The 13,885-nt window shown below is 36.8% G+C and overlaps 1 protein-coding gene and 1 long non-coding RNA gene across 2 annotated transcripts in view; one reads left to right on the top strand and one right to left on the bottom strand.

Annotated features, from left to right (window-relative positions):
* LOC134804157 (uncharacterized) overlaps nt 1–13,885 on the top strand; it is a 460,972-nt gene that overhangs the window by 272,133 nt on the left and 174,954 nt on the right. The gene's annotated exons all lie outside the window — the stretch shown is intronic.
* The window catches only part of LOC134805144 (otoferlin-like), a 64,453-nt gene that overhangs the window by 17,502 nt on the left and 33,066 nt on the right, over nt 1–13,885 (bottom strand). The window contains exons 16-17 of the mRNA XM_063778445.1: nt 3,975–4,167; nt 2,090–2,328 (exon numbers count right to left, since the gene is read on the bottom strand). Coding sequence (XP_063634515.1) covers nt 2,090–2,328; nt 3,975–4,167 — 432 coding nt within the window. The remainder of the gene's footprint in view (nt 1–2,089; nt 2,329–3,974; nt 4,168–13,885) is intronic.

Genomic DNA, 13,885 nt, shown 5'->3' with positions numbered 1-13,885 from the left:
CACTACGACAAAGAAACGCTTTCTGTCTCTGCCACTCTTACATATTAGTGCGATAGAGAGACAGACAGCGTTTCGTTTTCGTAGCGATCACGATTGGCATCTTGGCTAGGCATCCTGATCCGTTTGATCTGTCTGTCTTAGAGCATTTAGTAAGTGGAGACGCCTTGGCTGTCATTTTCTGTACAAAACAGTCTGCCGATTTTTGCGGGGGAGGATACACACGTCAAATGTACATGATTCGTCCGTAACGTACAAATAGCCATAAACGTCTGTCCATACAAAAGTTTGCACAATTGTGCAAAGTTTTCGGCAGAGGGGTAAGCTCCTAAAGGCGACTCCGGTTATTAAATGCTCTAAGGTCTATGTTATTGTGAAACCTGGAACTTATACATCGAAGGGTGCTGTTCGCGATAAACAAACCCTTTTCAATGGGGGTATAAACTGTGTAAGCGGATTATAGATAGATAGGTATTTTAGAAACGACAACACACATATTTGTACAGTCGACATCAGATATATCGGAGTTGCCATGGTACTCAAAAATATCTGAACACGCACTCTAACACCTTGGCTGCCCCTATATATTTGACGGCGACTGTACTCACTGGTTTAAAAATATTATTACGCGACGAATGATGTACCGACAGTTTCTAAAGGCCCCTGTACACAATGGGACAGCGCCGGCCAGTCCAAGGGACGCAGCCATGCGGTAGAATGAGATAGCAATATCACTTGCTCCCTCTAACGCATAAATGCGTCCCCCAGACTGGCCCACGCTGGCCCATTGTGTACAGGGGCCTTAAAAGTCAGTTTTGGTTAAAAGTATTTATTAATATTTTTCTTTTTTCACGATTTTTTTTCATTTTCATTTGGACCCATTGTTCAAATGTTAGAGGGGGCGGGCACACATTATTTTTCTTTCGGAGTAATTATTTCCGAAAATATTAACAATATCATAAAATGGTATTTGGTCACCCTTATTCATTTTGAAAGACCTATAAAACGATACCCCACACTATTGGGCCAAAGCGAAAAGGAGGTACCCCAAAAAAATAGTCTTTATTTTACCGTTCTGAAACAATGCATGATTTATGTATCCACGCCAAATTGCAGCTTTCTAGCACTAACGATCACGAAGTTAAGCCTCGTACAAACAGACAGACAAACATGGCGAAACTATAAGGGTTTCTAGGTGACTACGAAACCCTAAAAATGGAAAGGGAGAGTGGAAGCCTTTGCCCAGCAGTACGATACACGAATAGGCTAAAAAGAATGATTTGTGTTTTTAAGTAGATAGTCACACTGCTATATAAAAATTATAAACTCAAATAGAATAGATGAGTGTTTTCCAAAAAAGTGTACATTTCATTCATGTCTTCAAAATATTGACTTCTTGGGCTCATTTTACTCAGAATCATTTGTACATTCACGCCTCATACATGAAAAAATGTGTCCAAAGATTTCCTTTCCAGATCGTCACATTCTTGTATGATTTTTTTTATTTGTATGATCGTGAGTATCGTGACGCACTCGAAAAACATTTTTTCATACAAAATTTTGGGGCCCATTTTTTCATGTATGAGACGTGAATGTACAAATGATTCTGAGTAAAATGAGCCCAAGAAGTCAATATTTTGAAGACATGAATTAAATGTACACTTTTTTTGGAAAACGCTCAGATATCAGAATTTGGGACATTTTCGTGGTCCCGTGGCCTAGTGGTCAGAGGGCCTACCGCGAACCACGTTCGACGTGTTGCCTCTCTATCACACTTGTAAATTCGTACGTAAGTGTGACAGGGAGGCAACACGTCGAACCTGGTCAGTGCGTAAGCTGAAGACGGGCGTTCGATTCCGGTCTCAGCCACTGAAGGGCTGGCTCTCTTTTCCTTTAGTACATGACATCTATTTCTTAAAATTTCTAATCAATATAATTTCGAATTTTGAGTACTTAAAAATGTACCTATTTGATTGTGTCCAGAACTAAGATTTCCAATTTCAAAATTTGCAAATACAATACCCCAATTTAAAATCAGAAATTTGCCGATAACATGGATACCGTTAAAGATATATTGATTGAACGTACTTACATTTAACGAAGTATAATATCTCGTCCACCAATCATCTTCCGTCTCTTTCACGGCGTTGTCTGTTTCTTGAGAGTAAATAGGTAGAAGCATTAACTCATCTTCGCAAGCCTTCTTGAAAAACAATTTCTTAATATTTTCCCAGTTTATTTTTGCATTCTTGTCTTCTTCGTTTTTGTAGGTTTTAGGTTTATCGAAAACGGGATACGTCAAAGTTCTTTTAACAAATGTCTTGCGATTTACTGTAGACAGACAGAGAAAGTTTTTATACTTATGTACAGATGTAGTGCGTAATTATTTTCCATCGTATTTTCACGGAAACGTACGAACGTGTCTTGGTATTTCAGTCAGTCTCGTTACAAAAAGTGCTGAGGTTGACTGAAGTAGCATGACAAATACGAACGTTTCCGAGAAGATACGATGGAAAATAATTATGCACTACATCTGTACTCGAAAGTGGAAGTTTTCACCAGAGGTACGGTCACAGACTTTAATTTTTGAGCCGTTTAGGGTTCAAGCTAATTTGGTTGTCAATACTAACGGTAAGTAATGAATACCTAATGATTCTAATGTAAAGTGAACCCTAAATGCTATTAGAAGTAGCTATTAGAACAAATTAAATTATTTACAGAATATATTTTAATTTGTTTTTATTTCAAGTAGAAACACTACTATATAAATTAATTAAAAAATGAAATAAATGTCATATACTAAGAAAAAGTGACTAAGGCACCTGCCGCGATAAAAGAGTCGTGGCAATAGGCCTGTTGCAAGTAACAAAGAATCATGGAAATAATGGTTTCATAGAAACATATATGTTAATATGATTCTAAAAAATGGCCCAATCACAGTATAAACTGAAGGATTATTAATATATTCAATAAAATAAAAGTGCAAAATTCTCCAATCTGCCATTATTACTGAAACGCCAATCAGAAGCGTTCTAAGCAGTGATGTCATCAATCCATAACATATTTCTTAGAGCAACATAGACATCCTCATTGACCGAAATCCATTAATCCATACATCCTCACCAAAGATTTCGAAGGTGCAAAAAAAATATTATTTCGCCACTAAACATTTATTACGTCAAAAAAATATTATTACACGATATAAAGTAGATACATATCTAGTCTATTTGTTATTATCTAAATAAAATGCAAAATAATACGATATTTCACCAACAAACTTTTTTTATTATTTGGCTGAATGTAACTATCATTGCCATGTTGGCTGTCGTAACTAGAAAAAATGAAAAATTAAAAAATATAACCGGCGCTCGGTGATTTTGACTCAAATTGTACATGTATAGATGGTCAAGCAGATCTTGTCAGTAGAAAAAGGCGGCAGTTTTGAAAAATGTAGGCGCGAAGGGATATCGTCTCATAGAAAATTTGAATTTCGCGCCTTTTTCTACTGACAAGATTTGCTTGACCATCTATATCTAAATAATTCATCTTAAATTGCAACCGTGTGAGAGTTTTTGTGTAAAATGACTTATTGTGATAAATTTTTGTAATGTGTTTACCAACCCTAATCGTAATATATGGTGCTGAATTAATAATATCATTCGGATTCAAGGAAAATTCGTAACTGTAAGTATGTAAACAATGTCTACCACCCTACCACCAACTAATTGGTGACGTCACAAATGGCGTGCGAGGCGTTTTCGCGCGAGTTTTAAACTTACTTTATATCTTTAAACTTACTTGCTTTATAACTTATTACTTATATTATTTATGTTAAATCTTATGCGTATAGCTGAAATATTGTGTTTTTCGGAACCAATACAAGTGTACCGACAATAATAAAAGGGATTTCAAAATTTGTCATCAGGCCTATTAGGCGCAACCGCAGACATTCTCAGAGAATGTCCCACCACAATCACCTTGCATGAAGAGAGTGTTCACTACAGGCTTCAGAAGCAGTTTTTCATCCCTCTCACTCTTAGGCAGCCAGGTGAGAAGGTATTTCTCAGGCCTCTTCACGTTCGAACCAACGAGCAGGGTCCGTCCAAAGGTGGTGGTGTCGAACAATTTGATTGTCAACTGGGATCCGTTGGTCAAGTTACCTCGGAATGTCTGAAATAAAATAACAAGTTTAAAACAGAAATTAAAGACCTTATTACAAAAGGCATAAGGTCCACCGATGTAGGTGCTGTTAACTGTGTGGACGATGGTATATTAAAAACGGGTCACTCACGTATTTTAAGTCGAAAAACGCTCGACATGATTCATTCCGTACCGAGAAGTGTCATCAAGAGCTTGCGTTGACGGGCGGTGCGGGGCTTGAATGACCCGTTTTTAGGGTTCCGTACCCAAAGGGTAAAACGGGACCCTATTACTAAGACTCCGCTGTCCGTCCGTCCGTCCGTCTGTCCGTCCGTCCGTCCGTCTGTCACCAGGCTGTATCTCACGAACCGTGATAGCTAGACAGTTGAAATTTTCACAGATGATGTATTTCTGTTGCCGCTATAACAACAAATACTAAAAACAGAATAAAATAAAGATTTAAGTGGGGCTCCCATACAACAAACGTGATTTTTGACCGAAGTTAAGCAACGTCGGGCGGGGTCAGTACTTGGACGGGTGACCGTTTTTTGTATTATGGTACGGAACCCTTCGTGCGCGAGTCCGACTCGCACTTGCCCGGTTTTTAATATATTTTAATGTGTATACATATGTGTCTTAGATAGACAGAGGAAGCGTCGGTTAAGAGGATAGAGGAGAAAGGCTTCTCTATACAAACGGTGTCCCCATTTTCCTCTCTGGATACATTATGGAAAATATTTTAACACAATTTGATGTATATTAACCATAACTTTTGACTTTTCTCGACTTTTTGGACTATTATAACAGCGATAAGGAGTGAACAACAAATTCCATACAAAACATAGGCATACCTGTATACCTATTTATGTATTGCATGGATGTACATATACCGTATACATACATAATTTTATTTTAAACACTCATAACTCTTATAATAATGTTAATCTTATTAAAATCGACAAATCGATTCATCCGTTTTCGCAAACACGATTTTGTTTACACAGGGATATTCAAAAAAGGTAAATCATGAATTAGCCCGCACACTAAGGAAAACGATTCGAAACAACCATTTGTTTTATCTTAATGGAATATGGTCATGGGTTATTTTTACTTTAATTATTAATTTCTATGGTATGTTGTTTCGCAAAGTGAAGTCATTTGGGATTTTACGGCGACACTGCAATCATTAAAATAGTTTAATAATAAAATAATACGGTATAATATAGTTTTTCAAAAAACATTATGTGGAGTGATACTTATTAATATACCTACAGAGAATATGTAATTCAAACTAAAAATAACTGTTACAAGTGAATGTTTCCAGTTATCGAAAAAAAGACGAAATACATAGAAAGCCCAGTGCTCTTGAAGTTCTTGACGCAAAACATGCAAGGTTCAGGGGAGTCGAAATTCGGGACGCTTTTGACAGGTGATACGATTACGCTAGCAAACAAAACACCGGCCCACCAAGTAGCATACACTTGCACTCTCACCCTGTATGCTACCAGTTTATTATTATCTATGATTAGTCTAATATTTGGAGCAATTTCTTGGATCGTACTACCAAAATGGAGGAAATTCGACCACTATGTGTTCTTAAGTCTCGTCTTCGCCAGTACTATCAATATGATGGGCTTCAACTTGTGTGCTCATTATAAGTTCTCCCCTATTGTGATTGTGCTCCTATTATTAGTGCTTAGAATTATAATGACCCACTGGTTATTTGTTACAATATCCATGTTTTACTTAGACATCGTCCAAGTTAACAACAATGAGGTTAGCAGGAAATATTTGAAAGCGAACATTTTGTGTTGGATATTACCTTTTGTTGAAGTACTATTTGTATATGCTATAGGGTATTACTTTGATATAAGAATTGTAGTCAGTTTCAATTATGGTGTAAACATATTATTGCTGGTAATAACTTTTGTTTTATATTTATCACTGCTTCGTTCTATAGTTAAAATTACGTTGGCTCAAAGTGGCACTTGGAGGTATTTTGTTGAAAAGATATTGATAGCTTGTGGCTTTAGTGTGCCTTCGGGTCTTTCGACTTTGTTTCCTATACTAGTGCTGGAAGTGTTGCACGTTGATATTTTTTTTTGTTTTTTAATTATAAACTGATCGGCGATTGGCTCTAGTCACACCTGATGGAAAGTGAAGACAGAGCCTAAGATGGAGCTCACCGGTTCAGTAATAGCCTATTTACTCTAGCTTTAAAGAGACCGAGGTCTTATTTCTCAGGGAATACAGATGACGGGAGCGCATTCCATTCCTTAGCCGTCCTTACCAAAAAAGAGGAGCCAATCGTTTTGTGCGGACAAATGGGATATTAACCACGAACGGGTGCTCTTTCAACTTTGTTTCCTATACTAGTGCTGGAAGTGTTGCACGTTGATATGGTTATGTACAACCTAGGTCTTATTGTTTGTCTGTTAGCATGGGCAACATAGGGTTCCTATGTTTGAGACGACATAGGGAGTGTGGGCTGAATACAGACGTAGAAGGGAAACTATTAAAGATGTTTACAAAAATACATACTTGAAGGTTACTACAGCAAGAGTTTAATCACAGAATATATATGAATAAATCAATTTAAACGGACTATTTAAGTCGGAGAACGTAAATTGCTGAAGGTACTGTAGGGGAATATAGAGCGTACCTTACTGTTTAGTACCTATGTAAAAAGATTTATTCCAGCCCTGAGCACTGGAGGAATTATTATGGTCATTTTGTCCTTTGCACATATATGACATTTATTTCGTTTATAGTTTAAATAGTAGTGTGACTTCTTGTAAAAAAACTCAAAATGAAATATTTTCATAAGAAAGTAGGTACCAATTTAATTTGTCCTTAGAGAGATTTATTCTTGTTCGCCGTCAAATATTGGAAACTTAAAGCGCTTAACTGTTATTGAATAAAACAGTTGATAATATAATTACTTACTTTATTTTTTATGTTTGACGATCTTTTTGAGAAATTCTTAGTATTAAATTTGAACTGTATAATAATCCAATATTACTATGGAATAATATTAACATCAATAAATTGGTCTGATAATTAGCTTAAGATAATATATATGTAATTCCAACTAACCATTCATAAGTGCTTGTTTCTAGTTAGGCCTACATGAATAAAGTATATTTGAAATTTACTTCAAAGGAAATACCAAAATTTAATAAGTAAGTATGTAGTTTTAATTTTAGTTTTTATTTTAATGCTTAGTTTATTTATTTTGTTAATACTGTTTTGCTTTAATAAACATTTTAAAAATAGTATGTAGGTATATAATTGTATACAATTTATGTAGGTAATTCTAAATGATGTAATTGTATAAATCTGCAGGTATGTTTAAAATTATTCTGTTATTTTATGTTCCATAAATAAAATGATGGTGATGACGTGATTTAGTACACCAGGGGGCACATCCAAGGTGACAATCGTTGATAAAAAACGCTAATAAAAATGCATGTAAAATATGTATAAAAGTACTGTCTATTATAAATTTCACAGTGTATTAGTCCGCTGCGCTAGTAATGCTGTGTAAATTTTATGAATCTGTGAAAATTACAAATCTGTGAGTAAACTAAACCCTTGTTTTTTTGGTTGTGTCCACTTTACTTCCCAATTGTTCCGCTTTTGTGCCAGAATTACAGACTTTGACCCATGTTCTTTCACTGAATATTAAACGGTGTTTACACGAGTTTTACACGAGTATAGGCTAAAGGTATGGCGCCATCTTTAGTGTAGTAAATGAAGCAAGTTGTTGTATGGAGACCCATGCATTAATTTCTCAGTCGATGAAATTTTGCTTGGTTATTGTATAGTATGAGCCGAAACTAACATATAAATATCCAAAAAAAATAACACTCCTAAGTTAGGTATTTTTACGTAAAAATACAAATCTGTTTATATATTGAACCCAGTAATTCCTCAGTCCAAAATTATTTTACCAAATACAGTAGAGTCCGGTTATAACGACGCCCAAGGGACCGCTGATATTACGTCGTACTAACCGGACGTCGTACAAAACGAACTCAATTTTAATATATTTTTTAAATCAAAATAATTACATAATTTTGTATACTTATGCGATAATCAAAGAAAGAAAACATTTCTTTTAAAATATTTATTTACGTTAGTATTACGACACCTTGTCTTAAATGGAGAGACTTGTGTGTTTAGAAGAAGCCACTTTTCAAGGTACCTACGCGTACTCACTCGTCATCCGCAAATTACTCGAATCCCGTAAAATATATAATCGTAATTCTTGGGGATCTAATCAAGATGACGTGGTTTTATCACACAGTTCCTATGGCCACCTCCTGTGTCCATCATCAGATCAGCTCGAAGGTACTTACCTACCAAAATATGTATTGCATTGTCACCCAACTTACATAATTATGTATGTTAAGTTTAAGCTCAATTGAATAATGGGAATTGGGTTTTATTTAGTTTGCAAAATTACGAAAAGTCACATGACTATTTCATCTTGCTCCGTATAGGCAAAAGGGGGAGCGGAGTTGGGTGCGCGGGACGGAGTAAGCTTCTTACCAATAATTTATTTGTAAAAACTACGTCGCTCGTCGTTGTAACCGGACTTGACGGACGGATTTTGAGTAAATTTCCGTCGTTAAAAGCGATCGGTCGTTATAAGCGGAGTCGTAATAAACGGTTGTGCTTTCATAGTAGCTTGTACTAAAACCAAACAAGTGCCTATACTTTCGTCGCTATAAGCGGTTGGTTGTTATATGCGGAGTCGTACTAACCGGACTCTACTGTAAGTTATTTGTATCAGTATGTGATACTAGAAAAAATCCAAAAAAAATGCGTACCCAAATGTATGTATTATAGATCTTTTAAAAACGTAGAGTGGTTAATTTCTCATCCTGATTTCTTTTTAAATGTATACTAAGTAGTCACGTATACACTTAAATCCAAAATATCCAAAAGAAATATCATCCAGAACACCGAAATTTTGGAAGCGAAGATAAATCCATCCCGCGGTTACGCAAAAATGTACCGTCTTGCTTTAGCAGTTAAGTGCAGATTAGCGTCCTTGTGCTACTAGTACGACCCGACCGCGTGACCCGCAGCCCGCACTTAAGAAGGGAGTTGTCGTTGTCACTGGTGTGTGATTCTTTACACTACATTAACAAAACTGTACCGATATTCGGAACCTAATAATAATATTGAGAGTGGCAACACTGTAGTTGGTCGTATTGTCCTCTTCTAGCATATACGTCCCTCTCTCTCCCACACTCCCACCAAATCAGGCAGTTGCTTTTGACACTGACAGTTGCCCACTGCCAATTTCCAAGTCATTGGCTTTAGGCTTGTGCCTGCTCGGTCACTACAACGAGCGCTCCGCTCTCGGTCAGTCAGTCAAAAGAACTAGTTCGGTCTTTTAGTTCCTTTAGTTCAGTTCGGTCTTTGAGAGCTGGGAATGTATGAATCGATTTTACAGTAGTTTTTTTCTAAATCTTTGGCAACTGAATTACGATTCAAGTTGTATGATAATATATGACGATTAAACATCAAAAAGCTAGACACAATAAAATTGAATTTTATTTTATAGAGTCGCACCAAGAAAAGTCTGCAGCGGATTTCATAGCCCACGCAGTGTAAGTGTTATTAATATGTCATTTTTTCTTATAAGTTTGACGTTTAAGATCACACGTGCACTGCGTGGGCTATCAAATCCGCTGCAGACTTTTCTTGGTCTGACTCTACCTACATTAAGTCTCTTCCGAGTCTTGTTAGTTTAAATCTATGTGTGTGTATAATATTGTTTTCTTTATTTATCTTAGGTCTTAGGTTAGGGTTTTGTAATATGCATATAAAAGTAAAATATAAAGACTGGTCTGTTTAAGCTAACACAAGCTATTATACTTAGTAACTTTATTTTTATTAATTAATTACAGTGAGACGCCTCATTCTGCTCTCGTATGTTTCTTTTCTCTTAATGAATGTATTAATTATACAGGATATTGACTCTTGGAGACCCTATACATCTCTAAGGATAACTTGATAAACTATATAATCTTATAGTTCTGACACCTAGAGACATTTACACCTCTAAATATTATAGATTTTTTTTGTGTTTTGTATCTGTATTTTGTATGTAATTTGACATTAAGAGACCATATATATCTCTTAGTAATTGTAATACGTTCGATTGAATTGTTAGTTTTATTTTATAAAATTGTTGATGTTATTATTTTTGCTTGTATGTAAATTGAATGTTGACGTGTAAAAGTGCCCTTGTGGCCTATTTGCTGAATAAATGTTGATGTTTGATGTTTGATGATGTTTGACTTATAAAACAATAAAAAATACATATAAACATTATAAAAAAACCTAACCTAGGGTGCCGCCGGCAGCGGGGCAAGGCCCAAGCTGCCGGTGGTCAGGGCTGCAAAGAGAGGAACCGGCGAACTAACACCGCCTTCTGCATCTGGCCCTTGATCCAACCACCTAGCGAGAGTCTCTCAAGATATTGGTCGATCCTCTTCGATATTAGACCGTCCGCTGAGTATTTTCTTTATTATTACTATATTGCCAGAAAAATTCCCGGAGGAGCCTCACCTCTAGAGAACGCGTCCCCAGGTGGCGGATAGGGGAATGCTCACCAGTGCTCCGACACTGGGGGGTAGGAGGGAAATCAAATTCCTCCCTCGGACCAACAGGCAACCCCGTCGGGCCGCTCGGACATATTCTGACACCGGGCCGGCGGGGGACAGCGGCAGCAGGCAGGCTGTCGTGCAGAGGATGGCAGCGGAGGAACGCAAGTCAACGGTGGCATCCTAAGCCTCAGCTATTGGCGTCAGGCGGCAGCCGGCCGTAAAACCCACGCCATTTCATCATCCTTGTCCTAAATATGAAAAGTGCCACAAAGAGAAAGATATTAAATGCTAGGGCGTCCCCCGTAAGCGACGGTCAATGTTACACATGCGAAATACGAAGTCTGAGATTATCTACATGGAATATTGGATCAATGAACGGCAGAAGCGCCGAACTAAGTGACGTTTTAAAACGACGATGTATAGACGCATGCTGTGTGCAGGAGACCAAGTGGCGGGGCTCTAAATCAAAACTTATTGGAAATGGATTCAAGCTACTTTACCATGGAATCGTATGTAAAAATGGCGTAGGCATCGTACTTTCTGAAGCATTGTGTTCTAGACTAGTCAACGTCCAAAGAGTCAGCGATCGGCTGATGTCAGTTAAAATTGCTTTATAGTGTAGTAAATAAAGGTAGTGGACCCCGCAGTAATTCCTCAGCCAGAAAAAACTTTACAGTACGATAAAGTATCAATAAATAAAAAGTATTGTATAAATTTCCAAAGAATAATAATAATAGAATTAAAATAAATACCTAAAGTCTTAAATCGTTAATATCTTTTTACGGAAAAATGCTCCGTTCAAACTTTCTTCAACAGACATATTTATGTAACGTATTGCAACAATATATGAAATATCAAAAAAATATCCCAGCAGAAATACCAGTATTAATAAAATAAAATTTTTTGGCGTGTCTTGGACCGAAAAATTGCTCAGTCTAATTTTTTCACTGGAATGCCATTTTATTGCCGTTTTCTACCTACAAAATGAAAATCTAAAAATTTTCCACTCTCAGTTTTTAATAGTTCTATATAACATACATTTCGATACGCATTTTTTTTGGATTTTTTTACCCACTGCGCCAAGTTATATTCTAAGATCATATAAGAAGAAAAAAATGACAGAGCAATTTTCCGATGAAAATGAGCGTCAAAAAAGGAAGTATCATAAAAAAATATTCTCATGTTTCACAAAACTTTTAGATTTTTTTCTAGTATCACATACTGATACAAATAACTTATTTTGTAAAATAATTTTGGACTGAGGAATTACTCGGTTCAATATATAATCAGATTTGTGTTTTTACCTAACTTAGGAGTGTTTTTTTTTTGGATATTTATAATGTTAGTCTCGGCTCATACTATACAATAACCAAGCTAAATTTCATCGACTGAGAAATTAATGCATGGGTCTCCATACAACAACTTGCTTCATTTACTACACTATTAGACAAGCAGCCATGTTTCAACATAATATGTGCCTACGCACCTCAAACTGCGCGGATGCTGAGAAGGAAACATTCTGGGATGATCTGTCGACTCTTCTACTTGATATACCGCAAGAGGAATCTATACAAGTATACATATAGGAGCTGACTTAAATGGCCATGTAGAGAAAAATCAGGATGGCTACGAAAGATGTCACGGTGGTTTCGGGTTTGGCACCAGAAACACTGACGGTGAAAGGATTTTGGATCTTGCAGCTGGATATGATTTAGCTGTAATCAATACATTCTTTAAAAAGAAAGATACCCACCTAATAACATATCACAGTGGAGGACATTCAACACAAATTGATTACGCAATTACAAGGCGGTCACACTTAAAGTATTATAAAGATTCAAAGGTAATCCCGGGAGAACCACTAACCACACAACACCGACTCCTGGTTACGGTATACAGACTACCAACTCCTCTTAAAGATAGTAGAAGATTGACACTAAAACTCAAATGGAGGTCTCTAAATAAACCGGAGGGAGAGCGACTTCTTTGGGAAATAGGTGATAAAATTAATACAACTGACTCAACAGTATCCTCACCAAACGAAATGTGGAAGGATCTTCAATCTTTCTGCATTACAGCCGCTGAGACACATTTAGGGAGAACTAAATCCAGGAAGGGACCCTTTAGAGACACTCGGTGGTGGCGAGACGACAGTGTTAAGGCCGCCATAGCAGAGAAGAAAGAACGCTTTAAAGCCTGGCAGATCTCCCGAAATGACTGTGACCGTAACCAATACAAAGAGTCGAAGAAGAGGGCAAAAGTGCAAGTTGCAATAGCTAAAGCGGAATCCGATAGAGATATGTACGATGAACTAGAGTCAGCTAAAACCGAATTAGATATACATAGAATTGCAAAAATTAGGCATAATAAAACTAAAGACTTCAATAACGTAAAATACATTAAAAGTAGTAATAATAATTTACTTACTTCCGATAAAGATATCAAAACTAGATGGGCCGAATACTATAAACATTTACTTAATGTCTCACCTCCTAAGAACCGTGACCATAAATACTCTACGAACTGTTATCGGACCACTTCCTCCTGTCACATTGGAAGAGGTCAAATTAGCCGTAAAACATATGAAAAACAATAAGGCCGTCGGCCCCGACGAAATCCCAGCGGAGATTTGGAAAAGGCTTGGAAGCACTGGACTGTCCTGGTTGTGCATACTCTTTAATAAATTGATGGTAGAAAATCTTCCCATACCAGAGGCTTGGCGAAACAGTTTCTTAGTCCCATTTTATAAAGGGAAAGGAGACATTAGGGATTGCAACAATTTTAGAGCTATTAAACTAATGTCACATACGTTCAAAACGTGGGAACGTATATTAAATAACAGACTAAAAGATATCGTACAGCTGACTCAAAATCAATGTGGCTTCGTTGCTGGAAGGAGCACTTCCGACGCGATTCAGGCCATTCGAATATTGGTGGAAAAAGCTAAGGCCAACAACACTAATTTGCATATGGTCTTTATAGATCTAGAAAAGGCCTTCGATCATGTCCCACGCGAACTTATCTGGGAAGCATTGAGATTCCATGAAGTACCTGAACAGTATATAGCATTAATTCAAGATATGTATACCAATGTCACCACCCAGATAGTTTGTCCAGCTGGA

The sequence above is a fragment of the Cydia splendana genome, chromosome Z, assembly GCF_910591565.1.
Source record: "Cydia splendana chromosome Z, ilCydSple1.2, whole genome shotgun sequence".
In the NCBI taxonomy this organism is placed as follows: Eukaryota; Metazoa; Arthropoda; class Insecta; order Lepidoptera; family Tortricidae; genus Cydia; species Cydia splendana.
This window is presented reverse-complemented; position numbering and strand designations above follow the sequence as displayed.